The sequence below is a fragment of the Artibeus jamaicensis genome, unplaced genomic scaffold (genome assembly GCF_021234435.1).
Source record: "Artibeus jamaicensis isolate MK-2021 breed Jamaican fruit bat unplaced genomic scaffold, CSHL_Jam_final scaffold_833, whole genome shotgun sequence".
In the NCBI taxonomy this organism is placed as follows: domain Eukaryota; kingdom Metazoa; phylum Chordata; class Mammalia; order Chiroptera; family Phyllostomidae; genus Artibeus; species Artibeus jamaicensis.
Genome location: NW_026522056.1, coordinates 4,876,157 through 4,902,403, shown reverse-complemented (window position 1 = coordinate 4,902,403; position 26,247 = coordinate 4,876,157). Strand labels below are relative to the sequence as shown.

The window sequence follows — 26,247 nt, the reverse complement described above, 5'->3', positions numbered from 1 at the left end:
GAGGTCAGAAATCCTAGTATCGAGGGGCAGGCACGGCTGTATCACCTACCTCGCAGGGTGTCCAACCTCTTGGCATCTCTGGGCCCCAGTGGAAGAAGAGTTGTTTTAGGGCACACGTTAAACACATTGTAACACATAATCACAAAAAAGGTTTTGTTTTTTTACATGTTTTATGAAAATCTATGATTTTGAGTTGGTCCACGTTCACAGCCATCCTGGGCTGCATGTGGCCCCCCTGCTGAAGGTTGGACACCTCTGTGAGACCACAGGGAATATCCATTTCCACATCTTTGGTGGCTCTAATTCTTTAACGCAAGACCTAGGCCTGGGCTCAGTGTGGCTGGCAGATAGCTACAAATGATGAGGTGGTACTGGCAAATAAGTTTTAGTGCTGACTGCTTTTTGTCACATATAAAATCACTCAGAAAGGCAGTACACCCCCCCAAAAAACAGTATTTCCTCCCGACCACATGATAAGGAGTCAAATGTGAAAGAAACAGAATTGGGGAATGTAGAAGGAAGAAGAGAAAGTCCTGAATCTTCACCAAAAAAAAAAAAAAAGGCAGTGATGGGGGGAAGTAGGTAGAAAAAGGCTGAAAGGCATATACAGGTGTGGGCAAGAGTCAGTTTATGGTTGTGAGTACATGAACGAGTTTATTCTTATATTATCATTCTTGTATTATTATTTATTAATTATTGTCTTATTGTCTGTATGTAAACCTACTTTTGCTCATCCCTGTATATCTGTGTGTGTACATTTAACAATATATAACGTATGGTTTTATTTACATAAAGTCTAAATATCAGACAAAACTAAACAATCGTAGGGGTGTATACTAAGGTAATAAGACTATAAAGAAAACCAAGGAAATGCTTATCATAAAAGTGAAATAGAAATTACCTACAGGAGATGAAGGAGTGAAGATTTGGGCAGGGTCCTGAGGAGGCTTCTGGGGCTGATGGCCAATTTCTGTTTCTTCATCTGAGTGATGACTATTCAAGTGTTGCTTTGTGATAATGCAATGAACTGCACTTCTCTGTTTTGTGCGCTTTTCTGTGTGTCCATTATATTTTACAAAGAATTTTTGAAAAATTGCCACCTCTTCTACCATTTTTTTTTATTTTTTGGTCTCTGCGGGTTTATGCCTTTATATAATGTCCTTTACTGTCATTTTAGTGAAGTTGTAAGAGGGAACAGTAGTGAACATATGCATCCAGTCTGACATATTTACTTGGAAACCATCCATTTTAGGATTTTATTTTGCTTACTGGAAGATTTCCTGGGGAGATGCTGTCTTTTTACATGTTCGTAACTCATGATCAGAAAGGTGTACGTATATTTTTAATTTAAGTGGAACATAAAATAACTATAAAGGAAATTATGAAAAACTACACACAGCTGAGAGAATGTCAGTGGACTGAGTTTGTTTTCCCTGTCTCAAAAATAAATAAAATCTTTAAAAAATAAAAATAAAAAAACTAAGAACTTCAGTTTCTCAGATTTTTCAGTTATAGTGCTTTTTCCAGCAGGTAAAAGAAATTGAGAAAATGAGGCAGTCCCAACTGTGCTGGCATTTCAGTCTTCGATACATAAAAATGTACTGCCTCCACCCTCAGGTAGCTTCTAGATGGACTACAATGGTCAAATCTGTTCTGGATAATTCAGTGTGATTATGTTTCAAAAAAAGATTGAAAAATTATTATTCATTATTTAAAGCTATCTTCCTTACTAGAGAGGAAGATAAGTTAAAAAAGAAAACCAATTTTTTTCAAAAGTAGTATAGGGGATGTTTGCTAAAGCCTGATTCGCCAGTTCAGTTATTCCTTTGCTTATATTACAGCAAGACTTTAGAGGGTTTGGGAGAGGGTTCATTCACCATCTGTTTTTCCTACAACTGAAGGATTTCAAAAGAAATTCCCTTTTTTGAGGTGTCTTAAAGACATTTAAAAAATAATGTAACATCACAGAAGCTTTGGATAAAGGAAATTCTGCTAAAAATATCAAAATAATTCATAAGTCAGATACAGAAACTAGAAAGATTTACAAAGTGAACTAGCATTTATGATGCCTTCTGGATACAAACATTACCGTTTGTCTACAGATTGGACAACTGATGGCCCCAAGCCATGAACCATATCGCCAGTACGCAATAATGCAGGTACCTGATGGGGAAAAAAAATTAACACTGATGTTTTAAATATTTGAAATATTTTAACACTATCACCTGATAATTTTTTTTTACTTTATCCAGCATCTCTTCAGGCAAATTTAAATCTAATAACAATTCCTAGCTATTGAAAAACATTTTTATTTAAACTGCCAGTGAATATACAGATATTTTTAGATAAAACCAAGCATGCATTAATTGCTTCAGTGCTGTGAGGCTTCCTAGAATATAATGCATTTCTTATGTAAAATGAATAAAACATAATTGTATAAATGATACCAACAAATCACAGTCTAAATTTTCTATTTGAAATTATATATGTTACAAACACACAATTCCTTTTTTATGAGTTTAGAGAGCCAAGTTATGTAAGTACACACAGCCTCAGGCAGCAGTAGGTGAGCTAAGTGTGGAAGCACTAAATTTTAGACCAGAAACAAATGAAGAAGAAAAAATTTGAAACAGTGTGTGATGTTTAAGGGACCGATTCACCTTCCTCCTGCAGAACACCTGTTTCTCAGACCATCCAGGTCTCATCGTGAATCTGAACTAAGTGCTTCCTGTCTCCCTCCTACCTCCGGGATTTTCTGTGTTCTTGCTTTAGCAACCTAGCTTAGCCCTCCTATGTTCCTTATTCTGGTTCTTCCAGATCACATAAATGTCCAGAATCCAGAAGAAGCAATGGCAAAGTGAGGAAAACCAAGGTAACATAGTTAAGTCAATCTAACAGTACTTAGTTAGATCTTGGACTATAATGTTAAGTACAAAAGGGGTGCAGAGAGGGAGAGCTCTCTGGGATGTGTTACAGATGTGCAAAGCAGACAGTATTTGAACACTGTGGGAGAGCAAAAATTTAGATAGGCAGAATTCAGGAGGAAGGACGCTCCAGGTTTTATGAACAGCAGGAGCAAACGCCAAAGGCAAAAATAGATGGTAAGTGAGGAGACTAGTGAGCAAACTGATGGGCTGAGCGAAGGCTGTCCAAACTGGACATTACAGTGGCTATGGGGAAAGCTGGTTCAACAATTTAACGATGAATTAAAAAGCTAAACAATCTTTATCTGATATTTTCCCTACTCTCAGAGTGCTATGTTAATTAGAAAATATTAAGTACTTTGAGCAATCTAATTTCATATAGAAACTATGTAAAAACAAAACTTATTATAAATCTGTTAGTATTATTACCACTTGTAAAGATGGCTTAGATTTATCTAGTATGTTCTAACCCAAAAGTTCAGTGTGTTTTGACATGCATGAACTTATCTAATCTCACATCCCTTTTCCACAAATTGGGGTATAGGTGTCCTTGCTTTGCAGATTATATAACATCCACTTGCCTGCACTGAGAAACTATGGTCCAGCAAATTAAACACTTCAGTTCCCCTGCTAGGACATGCTTGGTGCTTTTCCTTATCCTCAATTTTCCCCTCTTTAAAAAGAGAGATCCACCTACACAGAATGGTGGAGAGATGACTCAATGACTTTAAACCTGAGCCACAATTTCTCTAAATTTGTTTATTTGTAAAATGGGAATAAGACCTCATGAGACTGCTGGAGAATTAACTAAAATTATGAGAGCTACCACTGCCAGTAGGATGAAGTCTGCTGCTGCATTATTTTTAACTCACTGTGAAGGGGCTGACTAGTTCTGTATATAGGAACTGAGCTAAAGTGCTCTCGATATACGTGCTATCAATATACTTAAATACCATTCAAAGACACGCATTTCTGTTTACTGAGAAGTTGAATAACTAGTTTTTTTAACCTCTGAACCAACAGACAGTAAATAAAAGTGTCTTGACAAGTAGAGCAGGGTATCAGAAGCAATCTACCCTATTACCTCAGACCCAAAGGTAAAACCAAGAACACAATACAGCCATCTTTCAATTCACTGGGTTGTCCACCCAGAGAATTACTTGAGCCTGGGTTGGCAAAGAGTTCAGCTCGCCTGCCAAACCCCAGTGATTCCTAACACTGGCCTGCAGGACGGTCGGGTCCACATCTGACTCAGTGGCCAACTGATTAGGAATGTCCACCAGGGGTGTGAGAGTGGGGGGAAGTATCTGCTTTCTCTGATGGCCATTTAATGCTCCCTATCTGATCTTTCATTATTTTCCTCCTCATTAGCATTTCCAACAGATAATTACAATTTGTTAGCTACTTCGGCATAAACCTTAGGAAAGAGGGTGGAATTACTAGCTGAGGCAATAGTGGGGTTGGTCAGTACTTACTTAACAAGCACAAAGTACTGAGAATCCTGGATTTCAAACACAAATGTCATCCCCAGCAGCATAAACAGTAACACTATATACCTAAGAATTCTGTATAATGAGTCTCAGACAAAAGTAATTTATAGGGTCATTGTAGGCTCCATTTCTAATTAGTCTCTACATGGAAATGGTGTACATTTTGGGAACGACAGAACCCTATCTTAAATACAGCTGTTCAAACACAAAGAAACACTACAATAAAACACTGGATAGATCTTAAGTGGAGGGTAGTTGTATAAGCCACCGATCAAAGAATAGAACTGAACACAGGGTTTGAAGTTAGACCTAGGTTTAAAACCTGCCTCTGTCCCTTGGCGACTGGATTACCCTTTGTAAAATTTCTTAACATATCTGAGCCTTGATTCTGTGGGGTTAGATGAGATGAATTACGGTAAGTGCGTGATAACTGACCCTCCCCAATCTCGTACGACCATAACGAGCAATGATTATCTGGTATCTCATTATTCTCTATGAAATCTTTCTGGAGGGTAGAAAGCACCCTGTACTGACACACTAAATAAGTGTGAATGAAATCAATGTTCCCCTTTTTGTTCCACTGCACACTTTAGGTTTCTCATGCTCCGTCATCAACCCTCTTGAGGTCATGAAGAGAGAGAGTCTAAGAACTTCTGCACTGACTCAGAGTAAGGAAGAGTTAGCAGAGCTGAGGGAGGGCCCTGGGCAGGGTCCTTGAGAAGAAAACCTTCCTGTCTTGGGAAGGTTGAATAATAAATGAAAGTACTAAAAAGTGAATGAACAATGAGCCAGTCAATCCATCCAGGGGTTGAGGTACCTGAATTACTATTCAAAGAAACACATTTCTGTATACTAAGAAGTTGAATAACTAGTTTTTTTAATCTTTGAACCCACCGGCACTAAATAAAAGTGGCCAATAAGTAGAGCAGGGTATTAGGAGCAATCTATACTACTCATGAAACACAAAATATGACAAAGAGAAAATCAGGAATCCAGCCTATGTAGACATGCGGGTCTTGGTGCAAAGAGTCACTATTACCAAGTGCAGCACCGTTTGCTTACCACAGAAGAGATGTCCACAGTTTGTTTCCACGGGGCAGGAGGCTTGATGTAAACAGATGGGACAGTACATGTCGGTATAAAACTGCTGTCGAGCAGTGGCAGGTGCATCCTGATGAGAAAATACGTGTACACAGTTATACACGTGACACACCAGCTTTTCAAAGCTATCTTTCTGGTAAACTGTAGTTAGGAATACAGTCAGTGCTGTGTAATCCTCATTGAAGTTTAGATTTGCAACAGTTTAAGATCTTACAAGTTGGATACAGTTATGAGGCTATATTGTGGTTTTATCTATAAACTGTATGGTCTCTACCTTCCTTTCCAAACACAATCTAAAGATTAAAACCTAGAGTAACTCAGGAGTTCCTTTTTACTCTGTTAGAATGAATAAGTTATTCTGAGTAACACAAGGCTGAGCTAATCCATAACTAAAGAATAAGAAATGTCAAACTGTTTCTGAACTTTTATTAACTTTTTTTTTACACTTTTAACACCTTTTTCATTCATACATTCCTGGCAAGTGTTACATGTATGCTATTCCTTATAAGAAACCAGAATTAAACTTTCAGAGAAGATTATTTGGTCATTTTGGAAGTAGAAAAATGTAAGGCCACTGCTAATTTGAACTTGATACGTCACATAATCCAATTAGTAAATTTAATTGCTTCTTGGTAAACATCACTGTTTTGAATATAATAAGCATGTTGAATAAAATCATCAGTACAAGAGGCATCCAGTTATTGAAGAACCCACATTCCACCAGAATGTGAGTACAATGAGGCCAAGGACTTTCTCGTAGGACTCACTGTAGTAGAATCCCAGGAACTAAAAGATTATTTATTACTACTATGAAATGTATATCTTTAAATACTTAGCAAAAGTTTTTATAGTACCTGACACACATGTTATAAACAAAGTAGCTGGCATTTAAAACATCACATTACAGGGGGCGTGTAGGGGAGGGGAGAGTGATAGGGGGACAAGGGGTACAACTGTAATTGAACAGCAATAATAAACAAACAAACAAACAAATAAATAGAAAAACATCAAATTACTGCCCGGCCAGGTAGCTCAGTTGGTTAGTGTAGTCCCAATATACCAAAGCTGCAGGTGTAATCCCTGCTCAGGGAACATACAAGAATTAACCAATGAATGTATAAACAAGTGGAACAACAATTAGATATTTCTTTCTCTCTCTTTTCCTTCCTCTCTCTCTCTAAACATCAATAAATAAAAAATTAAGCCCTAGCTGGTGTGGCTCAGGGGACTGAGCGCCAGACTGCAAACCAAAGGGTTTCCAGTTCAGTTCCTGGGTTGTTTTTAAAGACAGCACATGCCTGGGTTGTAGGCCAGGTCCCCAGTGGGGGTTGCGTAAGAGGCAGCCACACATTGCTGTTTTTCTCCCTCTCTTTCTCCCTCCCTTCCCCTCTGTCTAAAAATAAGTAAATAAAATCTTAAAAAATAAAAATAAAATTTAAAAAAATTACCAAAATAAAAAGTATCAAATGCACTAAATATGAACTAATATAAAGTAAATCAAAGATTTTGGCCACCACAAATTACTATACCATAAATCCCCTATAATAAAACAGTTCTAAAATGCCAGAATAGCCTATAAGCCAAGGAGACACCTCAATGCTGTAGCCTTTTAGGTCATTTTTTTAATGGTGCAAAATGAAAAACTTACAGCACTTACTGTTCCTCTCTGTTTTTTTTTCTCTTCATTATTATTCTTTGGAAATTAACTGATGAACAACCAATTACCAGTGCTGTCCAACAGAACTTTATGCAATGATGGGAATTTTCTTAGTTTGTGTTGTTCAATATGTTAGCCACTTGGCTACTGAGTACCTGGAAAGTGGCTAATGGGACTAAAGTAGTGAATTTTAAATTTTAGTTAATTTAAAACTAAATAACTACCTGTGGCTAGTGAGAACCATATAGGGCAACATGGTACAGGCTAACTAGCTTTATTCTCACTAGAGCTATATGCCATGGCAAGGGAGGTGGGAGGCAGGTGAGTGGGACAGTGGGACAAACAACTAGAAGACCCCCTCAATCTGAGACTCCGTGTGTCTAGATCTAGTCATGTAATCCTAGAGTGAATTTAAGAAAGTCTTAGTGAGCTACTATGTTAGAAGAGGATAATAATCGTTGCTTTACTTACTATGTTTGAGGATTAAATAAGAGCAGTATGTGAAATCATTTTGTAAATTATTAAACACTATCTAGGCATGAATTATTGATAACAATCACTCTGGAAGAGAGTACTACTAACATACTTAAACTATTTTTGCATCAATGAATTTAAGTTCTATGATGCAGGAATTCTTGTTTAGTTGACAACTGAATTCCCAATTCCTAGAACACTGTCTGGCATATGGTAGATTTTCAATAAATATTTGGTAAATAAATAAATGATATGGGTAAAACTTTCTTTGGCATTAAAGTCTGATTGGTGGTTAGGAAATCAACTTTTAAATTTGTTTCTTGATGTTAGCTACCTTGGCATGAAGGTGTACGATACCCTACTTAACCCAGCCTTCACAAAATGTAACCCAGTATTATGTTGCTGGTTCTTAGAGAGTCCATCTGGTTGAAAGCAAACAAGAAGCAGATGAGAAAAGTTTTATTTTTTGCCTAACTAGTTTTCTTATCTTTGACCATTGAAGAAAAAGAAAAGGAAAAAAAAGCTACCCTTTATAGTCATTTCTTTATAGGTCCTTGGGATATACATGTTAGAATAGTTTTTCCATGACATTTCACTCAAGCCAATTAGACAGTGATTATTTCCTTACAAGTAAGTAACATAAAAACTGTTGTCTTTAAAAGCAAGTTTAAAAAAATATATGAAAACACCTGCATCGCTTAAGGCTAGTCATTCACCTAACCTGCAAACAAATAATGGGTAGAATAATTTAAGGTAATTTAAAGCAGGAAAGAAGCCCATGTTTCCACAAAGTAGTTTATTAATACTTCACCAAAGTTTTGTAAACAAGGGGAGTAATGACATCTACTTCTTCCGTAAAAGCACGTGTTTACACACACAGTACCTGCTCTGTTTGCAGCTGTTCCCGAAGCACCCTTATTAGTTCTTGGTTTTCTGGGTGAATGTTTTGATGTGCATTTCTGTTGAATAAAACATAATAAACTTTCAATATAAAATATTGTCAGATGATTCAATTTTCTTTATGAGTCCAATTTTAACCTAAAAAAATATGTTACTTAGAACTACTGGTAACTAAATACTTGTAAATGATGGTATACAACTCTACTCCAATTTCAGGACTGAATATTCCAGGCTATTCTGAGATCGTTTATTATTGGCTTATTTCAGGTTTAACTGGCAAATGATGAAATCCAGAGACCTAGCAGCTTAGGGATTTAACGTAATTGCAGACTTACAAATAATAAAAGAACTATTAACATATTTAATTCTTTTGTACAATTTCTTCCAAATAAGCAGCTATGTAATTCTATATGTTATGCATTTGAACACTTTCCCATATCTAATTAGGTCTTCTCCCACCTTTTTAACTATGAGGATACGGAGACAGAGAAAAACAAAAACTAAAATTATATAATGTAGAAATGCCAAAAGCTAACATACCACTAATATCTTAACATTAATAAATACAATGAAAAATTAAAGGCAAGAAGATAGTGACTGATAAAATAGGATGGGATAAGACGTGTGAATACTGAAAATCAGAAGTGATGTTTAGGATGGTAGGGTGGGGATGAAGATTTACATCTGAACCACAGCTTAATTTCACTTAACCATGAAAGTTTTTCTAAACTGAAACCTCTTTAACAGCAGTATTTTAAGTCCACACAATGCCAGTATTACTCTATAGAGGGGCCTTTACTCTCTGAGTGAACCAATATACAACAGCAATAAGAATTCTAGATTAATATCCTAATGGGATAGGGAAAATTAAAGAAATACATCTTATGGTTATTCAAGTTTTAATAAAAAATTTAAATTTCAGAAAAGCTCATAAAATATGACATAATAAAATATGACAGTTCAGAGAGGACATAAAAACAATTTAAAGTCAAATAATCAGAAGTTCAACATAAATGAAATGGAACTACTTGAACTCTGTTTAAACACCTTATTCCTTTCTGGTGGATTATTCATTTGAAAGCGTTACATCTTGTGACTGAATAAATAATTTCTGAAAGAAAGCTACTCTTCGGTGAGAACAATCTATCAAGGAACAGCAGGGGAGCCGTCTCATTTAACACCAGTGAAGACCCTGCTAAATGGCATTTCTCTGTTGACAATGGGAAGCCACTCCCTTGTCATCGGGAGATGACAGTCATTACTTTTCAGAGTACAGATGTAAACCATGTGACTGGAAGGTCTTTTCGTTATTTTCCATCAAAATTAAAACTTTTGTACATCAAAGGACACTGTCAAGAACATAAAAAGACAACAAACCAAGTGGAATAAAATATTTCTAAATCATGTATTTGATAAATGATTAATGCCAGAATACATAAAGAACTCATAACTAAAAAACAAAAAGCAAACAACCCAATTCAGAGACAGGCGAAGGCCTTGGAATAGACTTTTCTCCAAAGAAGACATACAAATAGCCAATAAGCATGGCTCATTATAAGCTCAGCATCATTAGTCATTAGTGAAATGCAAATCAAAACCATAATGAGATATACTTCATACCCATTAGAATGACTATTATCAAAAACCTCAGAAAGTAGTAAGTGTTGACAACCACGCAGAGAAATTGGAACCCTTGTGAGTTACTGTGGGAATGCAAAATGGGGCAGCCGCTGTGAAAAACAGATTGGAAGTACCTCAAAAACTTACGGAATTACCATATAATCCATCAATTCCAATGGAAAGCAGGGACTCAAAAGAGATACGCTGGCCCGGACCAGTGTGGCTCAGTTAGTTGGGTGTCATTGGGCAAAACAAAGAAAGGGCTGCCCATTTGATCGCAGGGCACATGCCTAGGTGGTGGGTTCATCCCTGGTCAAGGTGTGTACGAGACACAACCAACTGATGCTTCTCACATCCGTGTTTCTCTCCCTTTCTCTCACCCTCCCTTCCCCTCTCTCAAAAATTAATTAAATTTTAAAGAGATACTTTTTATACTAATGTTCACAGTAGCATTATTCACAACAGCCAAAGTGTAAGAACAACCCAAATATCCATCAACAGATAGATAAAATATGGTATATATATGTATATATACCACACACACACACACACACACACACACACACACACACACACAATACAATGGAATACTATTCAGCCATAAAAAAGAATGAAATTCTTATACATGCTACACCTTAAGTGAAACTTGATATAAATGGACACAAATTGTGTAATTCTACTTTATGAAGTACATAGAATACCCTAACTCATGGAGATACAAGGTAAAATAAAGGTTACCAGGAGCTGGGGTAGGAATGGGGAGTTATTATTTAATTGGTAGAGTTTCTGTTTGGAATAATGAGAAAGTTCTGGAAATAGACAGTGGTGATGGTCACATGACATTGAGAATATAATTAATGCCACTAAATTGTATACTTAAAATGATAAATTTAATATATATATTTTCCCTACAACATAAAAGTTATAAACTACAGAAAAAAGGCAAAAAGGTTTCTTTCCTTGAATTTTAAACTATACATGCTGTCCCTCCCTCAACTTATCACTAATTGATTACTTCAGCTGAAGTAACAAGATTTCAACAGCCAATTGAGTTTGAATCTGAAAAGCTAGAAAGGAACTTAAAATGACCTCCCACCCAGTCATATGACAAATTCAAGACAATGCCCAAAATGGAGGGCACCTTATAGCATTTGAAAAGTTGTATCTTAGGTTCAACCAAAACTCTCATCAGTTATCTCCCTATACTGGCCCTGTGTGATAACAGAAAATATATATATTGGTCTCTGTGTGAGTCCTGCCAGAGATCCTAAAACCCTTGTTATTGCTTAAGTGATAAGGACACCAGTAGCATCTTTTATTCTAGTATTTGGCCTTAGACCCTGAGTCCCAACACAGGGTTCCTGAAGTGCTTATACTTTCCTGGGGGATAGTCATGTCTTTGGTTCTAAAGAGGTAACCCTGGGTGGGCTCTTGAATGGCTCCTGGGTGCAAACTAGTCACCAGAAAGACTAAGTCATGATTAGAAGCCTGAAATTTTCAGCTGCATACCCTGTTCTCCACAGATGGGGGAGGGGCTAGAAATGGAGACATAACTGATCATGCCTCCGGGAGGAGGTCTCCATAAAATCCCAACAGTAAGGAGTCCGGGGAGGTTCCAGGATGGGAACACGCACCAGGAGAGTGATGGACCCCAGGGTGTAGAGGCTCCTGCAGTCAGGACCCTCCCAGACTTCACCCTAGGTATCCCTTCATCTGGCCATTTATCTGTATCCTTTATCATACCCTTTAATAAATTGGTAAACATATTTCCCGGAGTTCTGTGAGTCACTCTAGCAAATTAACTGAATCTGAGGAGGAGATCCTGGAAACCCCTGATTTGTAGCCAAATCAGAACTCAGGACTGTGGGTAACTGGAGACCGAGACCTACTACTTGTGGTTAACCTCTGCAGTGGGTTAGGAAGCAGTCTTTGGGGACTGGGTCCTTAACCTGGGGGATGTAATGCTATCCTCAGGCAGATGGTGTCAGAATTGAGTTAAGTTTTAAGAGACGCAGCCGGTGTCATGAACTGTTTGGTATGGGGTTTTTACCTCCACACATTTGGTGGCTGGAAGGGAAGTGTGCTGTGTAGAAGTAAAGGAGGCACACAGGAGACAAACACAGTAGAGAAGAACCAGGTTTTTCCTTTACACCCTGGTTCTGCCCTTGAAGCTACACAGAATAAACCTATTTTTTCCTTAACAAAACCAGCCCTCACCACATTTAAAGACAGTTTTTATGCCCTATACTCTTTTCCCCTGAGCTAGCTACCCCCAGTTCCCTCCAGCATTTTGTGTGTCCACAGTTTTACCTGTTCTGATAACCTACTCTGAATTTTTTCCAGTCCAAAATTCTTGACTCAAACAGGATATAATCCAAAATGAACTTTATCTGGTTATTTTGATTAATGCTGCCTAATGGTATTCTATTTTGGCATCTACAATATACAATTGCTTTAATAAATATAAACTTTTACTTTGGGTTTCACATCTTTATTATATTAGCAACAAGTATCCATAGTAAGTAAATCAGAAAAACAAATAAGGGAAAATTAAAATATTTTTACACAAAATTAATCATATTAAAATAATTTTAGTAAAATGAGCTACTGGAGGTTTTATGATTTGTCTTCCACTTAAAAATTCTCACTCAACAATTTAGCATGGATACCTTCAGGTGACAATACATTTTTACCTACATCCCCTCCTTAATAAGTAAAGAACAGACACTTTATTTGTATTTGTCTAGTGATTACCCATTTTAAAAACATCTTTGAGATATAATTGATCACCACAGTCTATTTTAAAACCTTTTCATCACCTCAAAAAGAAACCCTATATACCCTTAGCTATTATCCCCTGCACCCCTATCTTCCATTCTAGTCCTAAGCAAGCATCAATCTACTTTATCTCTGTAGATTTTACTGTTGTGGACACTTATGTGGACAGACTCATATGTGGCCTTTGTGTCTAGCTTATTGTACTCAGCACAGTGCTTTCAAGTTTGATCTGTGATGGAGCATGTATCAGTTTACCATTTCTTTTAATAGCTGAATAATATTCCATTGCATGGATATACCACATTTTGTCCATTCATCTGTTGGATATTTAGGCTCTTTTGGATATTATGAACAATAAGTACTGCTATGAACTCTCCTGTACATTTTTGTATAGAAATATGTTTTCATTTCTCATGGGTATGTATACCTAGGAGTGAAACTGCTAGGTCACATGGTTACAACATGTTTAGTCAATCGAGGAACTCAGTTTTCCAAAGTGGTTGCACCATCTTTGCATTCCCACAAGCAGTGTATGAGGGTTCTAATTTCTCCACATCCTCAATAACAATTATTATCTGACTACTTGAGTCTAGCCATCCTAGTGGATATGAAGTTGTATCTCACTATGGTTTTGATCTGCATTTCCCTTTTGATTAATGATATCAAGAATCTGTTCCTGTGCTTATGGGCATTTGCAAATCTTCTCTGGAAGAATGTCTATTCTGATCCTTTGCCTGTTTATTAATTGGGTTGTCTTTTTATTATTGAGTTTTAAGTTCTTTATATATTCAGATACAAGGGCCTTATCAGCTCTGTGAAATACTTTCTCCCGTTCTGCAGGTCGTCCTTTCAGGTTTTTTTTTTTTTAATACTTATTTATTTTTTTGAGAGAGGGGAAGGGAAGGAGAAAGAGTGGGAGAGAAATATCAATGTATGGTTGCCTCTCATGCTTTCCCTGCTGGGAACTGGCCTGCAACCCAGGCACGTGCCCTGACTGGGAATTGAACCGCAATACTCTGGTTCGCAGAACCGCGCTCAATCCACTGAGCTACGCCAGCCAGGGCCGTCCTTTCAGTTTTTGATGATGTTCTTTGAAGCACGATAGTTGTTAATTTTGATCAGGTCCAATTTATCTATTTTTTCCTTTTGTTGATCATGCTTTTGGTGTCATATCTAAGAATCCTGATGACTTACTCCTGTGTTTCTTAAAAGTTTCAGCTCTTACATTTAGATCTTTGACCAATTTTGAGTTAATTTTTGCACATAATGTGGTATGGATCCAACTTCATTCTTTTCATTTGGCTATCTAGTTTTCCCAACATCATCTGTTGAAATCTCTCCCCTCTGAAGTCTTGGCACCATTATCAAAGACAGGTTGAACACTGATTTATAGGATGGTCCATTTTTAAATCTTGAGTCTATTGTACTAGTACATTAGCTATCCTTCCCAATTGACAACTTAATACGAGTGCTTCTCTTGACATCTTCAACCAAGTTGTTAATAGAAATGAGTAGAACAGGCTTAAGGGCAGAGCCCTGCAATAATTCAGTTTCCTCCTTTTTTGATTTACATTGAAACACTAGTCAGTAATCCTGAGAACAACCTGTCAACCAGTTAAGAATTATACCTGCTATTACCTTGCTATCATTTCCCCATTATGTGAACGAGTATGTCACCAGGTACTATGTAAAGTACTCTGCTGAAATCAAGATAATGTTATCCTAATGGGAAAATCATGCTGACATAAAAGTAAATTACCATTTTTTCCTAAGTGTTCATATTCTGTTTAATAATCCTTTCTATCATTTTTACAGGAAACTCACTGATCTGAAATTTTTGGAATTAATCTTTTTCTATTTTATACTTTTTGCCCATTTCTATTTTCAATGATATATATTTATCCCCATGTGTTAATACTTAAATTTCTAGTTTATTACCTAGTTTCTGTGCATTGGTTTATAGCAGCAATTTTCAACCTTTTTCATCTCAGGGTACATATAAACTAACTACCAAAATTCTGTGGCATACCAAAAACTACATTTTTGCAAATCTGACAAAAAATCGGTATAATTTTGATTCATTCACACTGGACAGCTACTGTTGTGTTGGCTGTTGTCATTTTTGTTTTTAATTTGACAATCTAAGAGAAAAGAAGTCAGTGCCCCTGACTAAACAGTCAGGTGTTGCGTGTTTTAAAAAGTCTTGTGGTGGGCTGGTTTCTGATTCTGTAAGAGTGTTTTTAATTCTAATCTAAATTCCCTCTATACTGTACAAAGATTTTTTGGCCTCAGTTTTTACATTTTACACTGAAAATATAACTTATTTTCACCTGTAGGTGGTATAATTGTTATCTTTATTAATTTGTATGTGATATAATAATACTTATTCAATTATAAAAAATTACATTTTCAAATTGTGATACTGCTATAGAACTATCAATATTTTATTCAAAATACAGAAAATAAATTCAAATTTTATCAAATAAGACAGATGATTTTTCCTGACATCATTGGGAGAAATGTATGGTAGCCCTTAGGGCCCAGTGGAAAATAAAACACCTTCATAAATGTATATAATCATTGAGATCTAGTACTTGCTTTTCACATTAAGTATTCAACATTACTAGAAGCAGTCAGAAAGGCAGTAACCCTTGGAAATATATATTATTTCAACTCTTTTGTCCTTTAGTCTCACCTGAAAAGTGCATATACCAGGGTAGCAATCAAAGCGAAACTGACCACAACTGCCACAAGTACTTGGTCACTTACTCCTTCTATGACTGAATCATCATCCAGTTTCAAACTTTGAACTTCACCCTGATATTTGGCCATTTCAGGTCTAAAAGATAAGAAACAAGATGAAAGTTACAAATGACCCAGTGTAAAGAAAATATACTAATAACAATGCAACTGATTTAATATATTTAATTTTTTCTAGTACCCACTTAAAATAAGTTGCACTAAGCACAATTCCAGTTTGGACTGTCCCATTAATGAGTTCTTCAAAATTTGCCAGACATTATTTTGGAGACCACATGAATCTATATCCTTTAAGAGAAACAATTACTACAATGTAACATGCATTTATATTTTTTAGCTTTTTTAAAAAATATATTTCATTAATTATGCCATTACATTTGTTCTATTTCCCCCCTTCATTTCCCTCCACCCTGCATACCACCTCCCCCACCATCCCCCTTTAGTTTATGACCATGTGTCTCAAGTTCTTTAGATTCCATACCTCCCCTACTATTCTTGCCCTCCCCCTATCTATTTTCTACCTACCATCTATGCTACTTATTTTCTGTACCTTCTCCCCCCTTCTCCTCCTCCCACTCCCCTGTTGCTAACCCTCCATGTGATCTTCATTTCTATGGTTCTGCTCCTGATCTGTCCTTTTAGCTTGCTTTTGTTTTAGTTGTGGTTGTTAATAACTGTGAGTTTGCTGTCCTTTCACTGTTCATATTTTTTATCTTCTTTTTCTTAGATAAGTCCCTTTAACATTTCATATAATAAGGGCTTGGTGATGATAAATTTCTTGAATTTGATCTTATCTGAGAAGCACTTTATCTGCCCGTCCATTCTAAATGAAAACTTTGCTGGATAGATCAGTCTTGGTTGTAGGTCTTTGGATTTCACGACTTGGAATATTTCTTTCCAGGCCCTTCTTGCCTGTAAGGTCTCTTTTGAGAAATCAGCTGACAGTCTGATGTGAACTCCTTTGTAGGTGACTGTCCCCTTCTCTCTTGCTGCTTCTAGGATTCTCTCCTTCATTTGAATCTTGGCTAATATAATGATGATGTGCCTTGGTGTGTTCCTTCTTGGGTCCAACTTCTTTGGGACTCTCTGAGCTTCCTGGATTTCCTGGAAGTCTATTTCCTTTGCCACATTGGGGAAGTTCTCCTTTATTATTTGTTCAAATAAGTTTTCCACTGTGGCTTTTCCTCTTCCCCTTCTGGTACCCCTATAATTCGGATGTTGGAACATTTAAAGATGTCCTGAAGGTTCCTAAGCCTCTCATTTTTTTGAATTCTTGTTTCTTCATCCTTTTCTGTTTGGTCATTTTTTTCCCTCCTTTTGGTTGACTCCATTGATTTGAGTCCCAGTTTCCTTTCCATTGCTATTGGTTTCCTGTGTATTTCCATTCATTTCAATTAGTTTAGCCTTCACATGTTCCTCTAATTTGTGACTAAAATCAACCAGTTCTGTGAGGATCCTGATCACCAGTGTTTTGAACTGTGCATCTGAAAGTTTGGCTATTTCTTGGTTGCTTAGATTAATCGGCTCTGGGGCTCTGAGTTCTCGAGCCCCAGTTTTGATCTGTTAGTGCCTGTTAGGTATGAGGAACGGAGCCTTAGTTGTTTACCAGGGTGGGGCCACCCAGGTCACTGGTTTGTGACGCTGTACGTGGGGGCGTGGTCAGAGAGGGGCCACTCAGGTCATTGGTTTGTGACGCTGTATGTGGGGGCAGGGTCAGAGAGGGACAATGGCAGTTTCCTCTGCCGCTTCCTGCCACTGGGACCTGGGTGGTCCATCTCACTGCTAGCTCCTTCACCGGTCTATCTGCATGTGAATGTGTGACTGCAATCAGCCATCAGTGGGTCTGCTGCCCTGCACCCTCAGTGGGTCCAACGCCCTGCCCTCTCAGAAGGTCCACCCGCCTCTCCACACCCGGGATCAGCCCACGGTTGCTGGCGCACCTGGGCTGTGCGCCTGGGTTGGTCCAATGGATCTTTCCTGGCCTACCCTGCTCCGCTGCTGGCTCTGCCCCTCTCACTGGTCTGGGCCAAAGGGTTCGTTGTTGCGGGACTTCCGTGCAGTTCAATTTTCTGTGGTTTGGCTGCGTTTTTGTTGCTAAAACTTTGCTGCTTCCAAACTTAGTTGTGGGAGAAGGTGCAGTGCTTCCACCTACACCTCCATCTTGGCAGAAGTTCCTATATTTTTTAGCTTCTTTTCAAGCTTAGCTCCTTTTGTAAATTTATTTTTTAAATATTTTATTATTTATTTGCAGAGAGTGGGAGAGGGGAGGAGAATGGGAGGGAGAGAAACATTGATTGATTGCCATTCAGATGCCCCTGGCCCACAACCCGGACATATGCCCTGACCAGGAATCCAAATGGGTGACCCTTTGGTTCACAGGCCGGCACTCAATCCACTGAGCCACACCAGCCTGGGCAGCTCTTTTAATTTTAAGAAAAAAAAAAAGACACTACTCATGCCCAACTGCTCTTTCCTTACACTTGAATACCAAATAGGTTCTCCAAGTAGATCAGATCCTGCTTCTCCCTCATAGCACTAAATGTACATCATAGAATTTATCACATGTGGATAAGGAAGGAAATCTTGTTTTTTCTGTACATATTCCTATATTACCTAGCATAGTGCTCTGTACACAGTAAGACCTAGTAATATATGTTTAAATAAGAGTGACTTACCTTACTTACAGTGTTAGTAATTGGAAAAGTAAAAGACAATGAGGCTACTGGGCATTTATATCTATACTAAGACTACTTGAATTAATCAAAATTGAGGTTCTCGAGAAACTATTAGTCTCACCTGGGACTAACCTCAGCTTATGGAATCACTCTCAAGATGCATTTCCTTATGCATCTTGAGAAGAGAAAAGGGAGGATATGAAACTCTCCTTCCCATAGAAGAAACTAAAGAGAAATGGTAATACCCAATTTCTATAGGTAGGAGAGGAGATAGCCCAACCACATTTCAGGTGTTTTTCAGATGGCAAAGCAGTGAAATTAAAAGACTTTGTAAGACACCTAAATGGAAATAAAGGAAATATTCAATTAAATATATGACTATTCATAATTAAAATAAAATCCTGTATTTATGTAATTCACAATATCATTAATTAGGAGAGTATCTGTTAAGAGGAGTCTTTGAGTGTGCAAGCCTAAGACCTTTGAAAAGAATCTGAACTGGCTGCTTGTAAGAAAATTACCTCTTAATTTTTTTAAAGCAAACAAACAGATCAAAGGAGTCTTTCATCGCTTTACACATGGTAATGACCTGATATATGAGGAATTTTCTAATGACAGGTTTCAAATATCCATGATGAAGACTTACACCAAGAAACAGAGAAAAGAGCATTAACTCCAGTATTTTTATTCAAAAGAACAGTCAAACAAACTGCCAACTGAAACTGAAGAGTCTCTATGATCTGGGGGGTGGGCCATGTAGTCAATTTAGATTTTTATTTTACCAGGTTTCCTCTTTTTAAATTACAGATGCTATCATTGTGTCAAAAGTCCTAAGGGCAGTGAGAACTACTGTGTCTGCTCAAAGATAACTAAAATGTTATCCTCCGTGTTGAGATTCCCAGCCTCTAATTACTACCGAACCTAATTATTTCACAGAGTTGTAAGGATCTTCTTTTGTACTATACACTTTAGGGTGTTTACTACTTTGTGCTTCAAAAAAGAAAGGATTGTATCTGGCATGCTTCAGGTTTTCAGGGGAGAAAGTGATGAGTATTTTCCTTTGCCTTCCTTGGCTGCTTAAATGTAAAAAAAATAATAATAATAAAAATAGATGATGTTTGTTTCTATGTCCTTCCAGGTATAATCAGTGGTGCTGTGACTAAATTCTACAGTACTACTACTACTAATACACACACACACACACACACACACACACACACACACACTCATTCTACTATATATACACATGTGTATAGGACTTCTATGTAATTATACCCTGAAAATACTGCTTGATGAACAGTTTAAGAGCTCACAGATCCAGGATATGCGTTAAGTACTGCAAAGCCATATAATATTATTCACTATCATTTTATAGCAGAACTTCCCAGAGAAGGTGCTCAAGCTGAGAAACGGCAGGAGGGAGACTACTAAGAGGAAGAGAGAGGTCAGTTGCATTTTCCTGCCACGTGGAAATCCTAGTTAAACCTAGGGACTCTCACACGGAGAACTACTAATGATGACTGACCTACTTGTTGGTGGCTTTAATGGTTCAAGTTACTTCCATCACTACATTTCTTTGATCCAGAGTTTTTTGGAATAAAAACAAACAAACAAACAAACCAGGAAATATAAATACCAAGGGTTAAAGTGGCTACAAATGAGGAGCACAACCAGAAAAGCCAGATCTTCACTTTTCCCAGGACATGGTTTTATAGTTTGAATTCAAGTCCATATTACTTAACAATAAAAAGAAAAGCCAGTGCCTGATTCCTCCCTTGAGAGAGAAAAATTAGGCTTCAATGCTCAGATTTAAAATGCCTATCTCCAGCCCTGGTTGGTGTGGCTCAGTGGACTGTGTGCCAGCCTGTGAACCAAAGGGTTGCTGGTTCCATTCCCAGTCAGGGCGTATGCCTGGGTTGTGGGCCAGATCCCTGGTGGTGTGTGAGAGTCAACCACACATTGATGTTTCTTTTTCCCTCCCCTTCCCTCTCTAAATATAAATAAAGCCTTTTTAAAAAGTGTCTCTAGTCTCATTCTCACCTACCACTTGTTTTTTGATGGTGTCTTATAAAGACCACTGGGAGGCACTGACTGTATCTTATTTCCTTGAGCGGTGCATGGGGAGTACTACATGTTGTAGGGACCAATAAATGCAGCTGCCTTCAAACCCAGAAACGAAGTTATTACATTTATAAAATATGGTATATAATCTATTTCATAGGATCTTGTCAAATATGAAAATGTGTTACTAATACTTTTTTCAACTATTTGAGATTTAAAGAAACAAAACACTGTATATCTTCAAAACTGTAAATTGATAATCAATAGAATAATTGATAGAAGCAGAGCTGGGTTCTAGCTTTGTTATTGCGTAGCTGGCTAAGTCTTAGTGAGGAATATTTTAATATATCAAAGCATAAGCTTTGGAGTCAGGTAACTGTGTACTTATGTAAAATCTGGGTCTCAGCTTCTTTATATGTAAAACACATAATATTAATTTGAACCACATCAAAGTCACTTTTTGGCAAAAAAACACCTTGTTTTATGGAGTTTAGGGAATAATGAAGAAACATTTAGCATACTGCTTAGCACATCATATAGGCTCTCAGTAAATGGAAGCTATAATATTTTGATTACTGTTATTAACAACTGTCAAGGAATCAGCCGAACCATGATGAAACTTAACCATACTTGCTCTATGTAGCATCTCAAACTGTCTTTAATTGAAGCTCTAACTATGCATTATCTGGGCAGATAGGATAAACTTGAGAACATTGCCATGCGGGGCACCACCACATTTACTTGAATCTGATAGACAGCTGTAGATAAGAACTAGCCTCCAACTAACCAGAGTAAGGAGACAGCTAAGGTAAGTTCCACTCACTTCTCTCTGGTCTGTTCCAAAGTTTTCAGGAAACATGCAGACACACACCCAAAAATAAGGCAAGTATAGGAAATTCCATAACTTCAAAGGATAAACTCATCATCTTTTACCCAAGCTCATGTAAGAACATGATGGCCACATGGCTTCTGCAACAATTACTGACATCTAAGAAGTTTTAAAATAATTTCCTTCATGGAAGGTAACTGGAGTTACACAATGGAACCTCAAGGACACTTGCAATGTCATAATCCACAGATGCACTGGGATGAGCACCCTGGCATGAAAAAGGAGGCTTAAGTCAATTGTGTCAAAGCCTTGAAAGCTTGAGCAGCTGGAGTTTGGGGCTCACTACACCACAGTCCTTCCAGAAACGGCTAGCTAGCATCTTGTTCTCCTCCACCTCCAACAACAAGTTGCAGGGGAGTCAGCCTCATGTACTGACTTTGCATGCCTAACAAGGGTAATGGGTCACCTAAAAGTGCAAGGGATTCTACCTCTTGCAGAAACAACCTACCATGGAATGTGGGAACTCTGGTTTGACAAAGATCCACAAGGCACCAAAGGAAACAAAGGCAGGTGAGAAACATATTTATCATTTCTAAAGGTTTCTCTACCCTTAGTGTAGGGAAGAGGACTTAAAGAACCACCGAGAAGACTTCAAAAAAGATTATTTACATTCACAAAATGAGAAATCATCATAGGAACTATGAAGTCTGTAAGGCATCATTAAAAAGTCAGTACCATCTTGATTGTTCTAAGTGCTCACTAACAAAACCTACTTTTAATGAAAATAAAAAGGGCTCCAGGAACTGCAAACCAAAGTAAAGATGTGTCATGGGAAGTTAAATTTGCCACACCTCAAATAAAATTTTGGCATTACCAAATAAAAGTTATGCATACCTTTTTTTATGAACTAACAATTCTCCTAAAACTCTAAGGCATGTATTCTTTAAAAACTTACACATTTGCACTAGTATCTAGTTTATGAATGCTTACAGCATCGTTCTTAATATCCGCAAACTGGAACAACAAACTGCCCATCAACAGTAGAATGGATAGTTATATTCATACAATGGAATACTAGATAGCAGTAAAATTACCTATAGGTATACACAAATTCACCATTAATTCAAAAACACAAAATAACACAATATGATCCCACTCATAAAAGTTCAAAACAGTCCAGTCAAAATATATTGTTTAGGCATGCATACCTAAGTGGTAAATCTATAAGGAAAAGCAAGAAAGTTGATCAGTTTAGGGGGGAAATCATGCTCAGAAGGGAATATCAGGTGTGGGTGAAACTCCTGAGGTACCATCAATGATCTTTGTTTTTGTCTGGGTGTTTTATTATTAATTAGTCTTTAAACATGTACGTTGTATGCAGTTTGTCTTATCGCATAAAAACTTATCGGTAATCCTGCAGAGATTCACACCTCTAAAAATGTGAGAGCTCGCGGATGATCCATCTATCCATTAAGAAGACCAGTACTTATCAGCAGGACACTGGGAGAAACAGGCCCTAGGAACTATCGGGTCCTCACGGATAGGTGAAGTGGGGCACACCTTCTCCCCACTTTATGTAACTTAAGTTTTCAGGGGATCGAAGGTCCACGAGAGCCAAGAAGGTTGGCGGCGGGCTATCCTCATCGCCGGCCAAACCCATCTGAAACCCCCGAGACGCCCGCCACTTTAACCCTTCCACCGTCTCCAGGGGCCTTGGGATAGGACCCAGAGACTCTGGAGTTTTGCCCAAGCTTCCTGCAGGAAGGGAGCCTGAGAGTCCGAGGTTGCTACTCTCCAGCCTCCGGAGCGCCGAAACCCCGGCGCAGTGTCGCCCACGCCGGGCCCTGCGGGAACTCCGCAACCCAGGACCCGGTGGGTGGGTGTGGCCGGCCACGGCCTTTCGACCAGGAAGGGTGGGAAGGGGGCGCGTACCTCTCCACCGCAGAGAATACCTCGCCAATTCCGGGTGGTTGAGGGTAGAGATTATTTCCGGGGACTGCCCCCGTCTCCCATCCCGGCCAACCACTAGCTGTCTCCTTTCTACTTTGGTGTGCGAGCACAGGCGCACGCGCATAGCTGCGCTTCCGTGAGGACGCGCGTGGAGGACCAGTCTTCGCCGCCAGGGCCCGGAGCGCGCGCGCGCGACACGCAGGGGCTTGCGTCTGGGGGCGCGCGCGCGGCGGCGGCGGCAGCGGTGGCTGGGAGGCGGGCGGGCCGGAGCGCGACTGCGCGCAGTGGCCCGTCGGCCGCAGCTCTGGCCAGGGCTAGGGGCGGGGACCTGGGCTGCGGGCGTGGCTGAGGCGAGCGCAGCGGACGCGCGTCTTGAGTGAAAAGAAGGAGGGGCACCAGGAGTGACGGTGCGAGAGCCGCTTCCAGCCTCGGACCGGAGTCGGTGGCTCGGGCCCGAGGACAAGGTGGGCTAGAGGCCAGATCCGCTTCCCGGACCCTCCGACGCGGTCCCAGCCCGAGCGGCAGCGGTTCCTGGCGAGGTGGGAAGGCGCTGCCAAACCCCAGCAAGGGAAAATGTTCAACGTGGAGTCGGCGGAACGGGTGGAGCTGTGCGAGAGCCTTCTTACTTGGGTATGTGTTGACCTGCAGGTCGGAGGAAGACCCCCAGCCCCTAGGCTGCTTTTCCGGGTTCACCCCCAGTGCTCTTCGCGGGGGGCGAGCGCCAGGACAGCGGTGCCGTCACATCCGGGGCCTGGGGCGGGCGGAGCCGGGGTACGCTGGTGCGGGCCGTGTCTACAGCAGCGGCAGGGCGGGGATGCGCCGGGGGCTCCCGGGCGCGGGAGGTTCAGCCCGGGGTCTGAGGGAGACTTGCCGGGCTTGAGGTGTTGGCCCGGTGGAGGCTAATGATGGGGTGCAGGCGGCACTGTAATTAAGGTTGTTTGCAGGTGATGAGGTGCTGGCGCTTCACTCTCGCGCTCCTGGGGACACCGAAGCGTTGCTTCCCTCTGCCTCGGGGACAGCCGATAGAGGCACTCCGGACCCCTGGTTACGACGCTCCTCGCCTTTGTTGTGTGGTTCTCGGGTGGTAGAGCGCGGCCCTTTAAGGGCTGAGCCGGCCCACTAGAAAAATAGGTACTTTTAAGGGAGGGTAGGAAAAATACAATAAGACACCCAGAAACACCATTTAAAATGCTAGATGCATTTTAGCGATTAGAAAGCAAGCGGTGTGGAGGTGCCTATTAAAGGTAGTACAGATAAAAAATCTGGAAGGTATTTGGGAATCAGCCATGGAACTCGACATTTCAGGGGCAGCGTTGTGGGATTCTAATGTGGAATTACTAAAGGCTTATTAAAGTCCTCACGTTTTAAATAAGTATGTGTTCGATTCTGATGGCCCCGTTCGTGCCTTGAGCAACCCCTTCAAGGGCTGGACCTATACACCTCTGTGTGTTTCTCACTGTGGTGTCAGTTCCTGGTGTGTGTAGGGGTCTTCAGAGCCACGGATAAACCCCTTCTCTCGGGAGCATTCGTTTTATTCATTTCTAAAAATGTTAAATGTAATTTCTAGAATAAAACACTTGTATGTTTATGGAGGTGGCTACCTCATTTGTATTAACGTTAAAGGTAAAATACAAATGTCAAAGAAATTCTCTTAGCGGTTCCTTGATACAAGTTCAGATGCCTGGAGTATAGATGTCACTGTCCTGTGTTGGCATTTTGGTGGGAAAGTTAGAGAAGTTATTACAAAGCTAATACAAAGTTATTATTGTAACAAACGTAATGAAAATAGTATATTTTTGTAACTCGGCTTCTGTCATGAATCAAACTATATCTTCTAAAACAATACATACAGTGGCAGAGGTTGATAATACTCATGAGCTTTTATATTGGGCCATTCTTGGGATTTCAGATTGTTTGCAATAATTTAACATACAGCTTACAGTTGTAATGTGTTCCAACTGCAGGCAGGGAGATGGGTTTCACTGCTGTATTTTAGAGGAGAGAAAGAGTGATAAGCAGCACAATGGGGCCAGGGTTTGACTAGGCAGAGGAGAGATAAAAGAAAGAATTACCACATTCTTTGATATGGTGGAAGGAACAGGTTTGGCAGAGGTTGTAAACAGAAGATTAAGGATCTTAAGATGTGCGTTTTTTGAGTCTGTACAAAGTAGAGGCCCCTCCATGCTAGAAAAAGAGGCAAGAGGGCAAAGATGAGGAAGCTAATTGAATTGGAAGTAGGGCTACATTGTTTCAAGTCTAGAAAGAGGAGTCATGGAAACAAAGAGGTGTATTTCAAAGCCATCTGCTAAAAGATAGTGCAGTTATTTGAGTGAGAAATGCTAATAAAAATAATAGAGGAAGAACACAGGGAAGTTTGAAGGGCCGCTAACAGAAGCACAATGCCAGAGCATCTATTTAGAATCTGGTAAAATGTCAAAACAGGTAATCCAGGTTATCAGCTGTGCAGAGAGGTCAGGGAATGTGGCAAAAAGAAAAGCCTTTTTGAAATGCCACTGGAAGGCTCATCAAGGACAATTTCTGGAAAAGATAAGGTTAGAAATTATCAGGGACAAAACTGGAGAACAGAGTTCATACAAAGATGTACAGTTCTAAGATTTGGAAACATTTTAAAACATTATACACTGACATGTTTCAAAACAAAGTTGAGTTGAAATGCTATGTTTGTTCTCTTTTAGTTTTCATTATAAAAAGCAAAATAAGTGCTTATGTGTAAAATGTTTACGGTAACTGAACATGTACATTGAAGCTCGTAGCTCCCGTCCTGTCTGGAGGCCAGATTAATGCTGAACAGAATCTTAAAATTAAATGGAAGGGAAAAGTGTATGCAGTACACTCCAAAGACAAGTCTCCGATTTAGAATAATTTATTTTACATAAACTTACAGCCAAGTTGTGTGGTTTCTTTGCACACAGCAAGTTAGAGGGTAACTGCACTATTCAGCAAAATACATACAGCTGTCCGTAACATAGAAGATGCAAGAAATCAAAGTTTAGTCTGGGTGATTCAG

At 39.2% G+C, this 26,247-nt stretch overlaps 2 protein-coding genes across 3 annotated transcripts in view; one reads left to right on the top strand and one right to left on the bottom strand.

Annotated features, from left to right (window-relative positions):
- RNF170 (ring finger protein 170) overlaps positions 1–23,349 on the bottom strand; it is a 34,078-nt gene extending 10,729 nt beyond the window's left edge. Inside the window, exons 1-5 of one of the 2 annotated variants that reach the window (XM_037164186.2) lie at positions 23,202–23,349; positions 15,640–15,783; positions 8,530–8,605; positions 5,477–5,585; positions 2,090–2,163 (exon numbers count right to left, since the gene is read on the bottom strand). In XM_037164186.2, the coding sequence (XP_037020081.1) occupies positions 2,090–2,163; positions 5,477–5,585; positions 8,530–8,605; positions 15,640–15,776 (396 nt within the window). In that variant the 5' untranslated portion in view covers positions 15,777–15,783; positions 23,202–23,349. The remainder of the gene's footprint in view (positions 1–2,089; positions 2,164–5,476; positions 5,586–8,529; positions 8,606–15,639; positions 15,784–23,201) is intronic. The other variant, XM_037164187.2, reaches the window with a different exon arrangement.
- Positions 23,350–23,549: 200 nt separating this feature from the next.
- HOOK3 (hook microtubule tethering protein 3) overlaps positions 23,550–26,247 on the top strand; it is an 86,841-nt gene continuing 84,143 nt past the window's right edge. Inside the window, exon 1 of the mRNA XM_037164184.2 lies at positions 23,550–23,849. Within this exon, the coding sequence (XP_037020079.1) occupies positions 23,793–23,849 (57 nt within the window). The 5' untranslated portion in view covers positions 23,550–23,792. The remainder of the gene's footprint in view (positions 23,850–26,247) is intronic.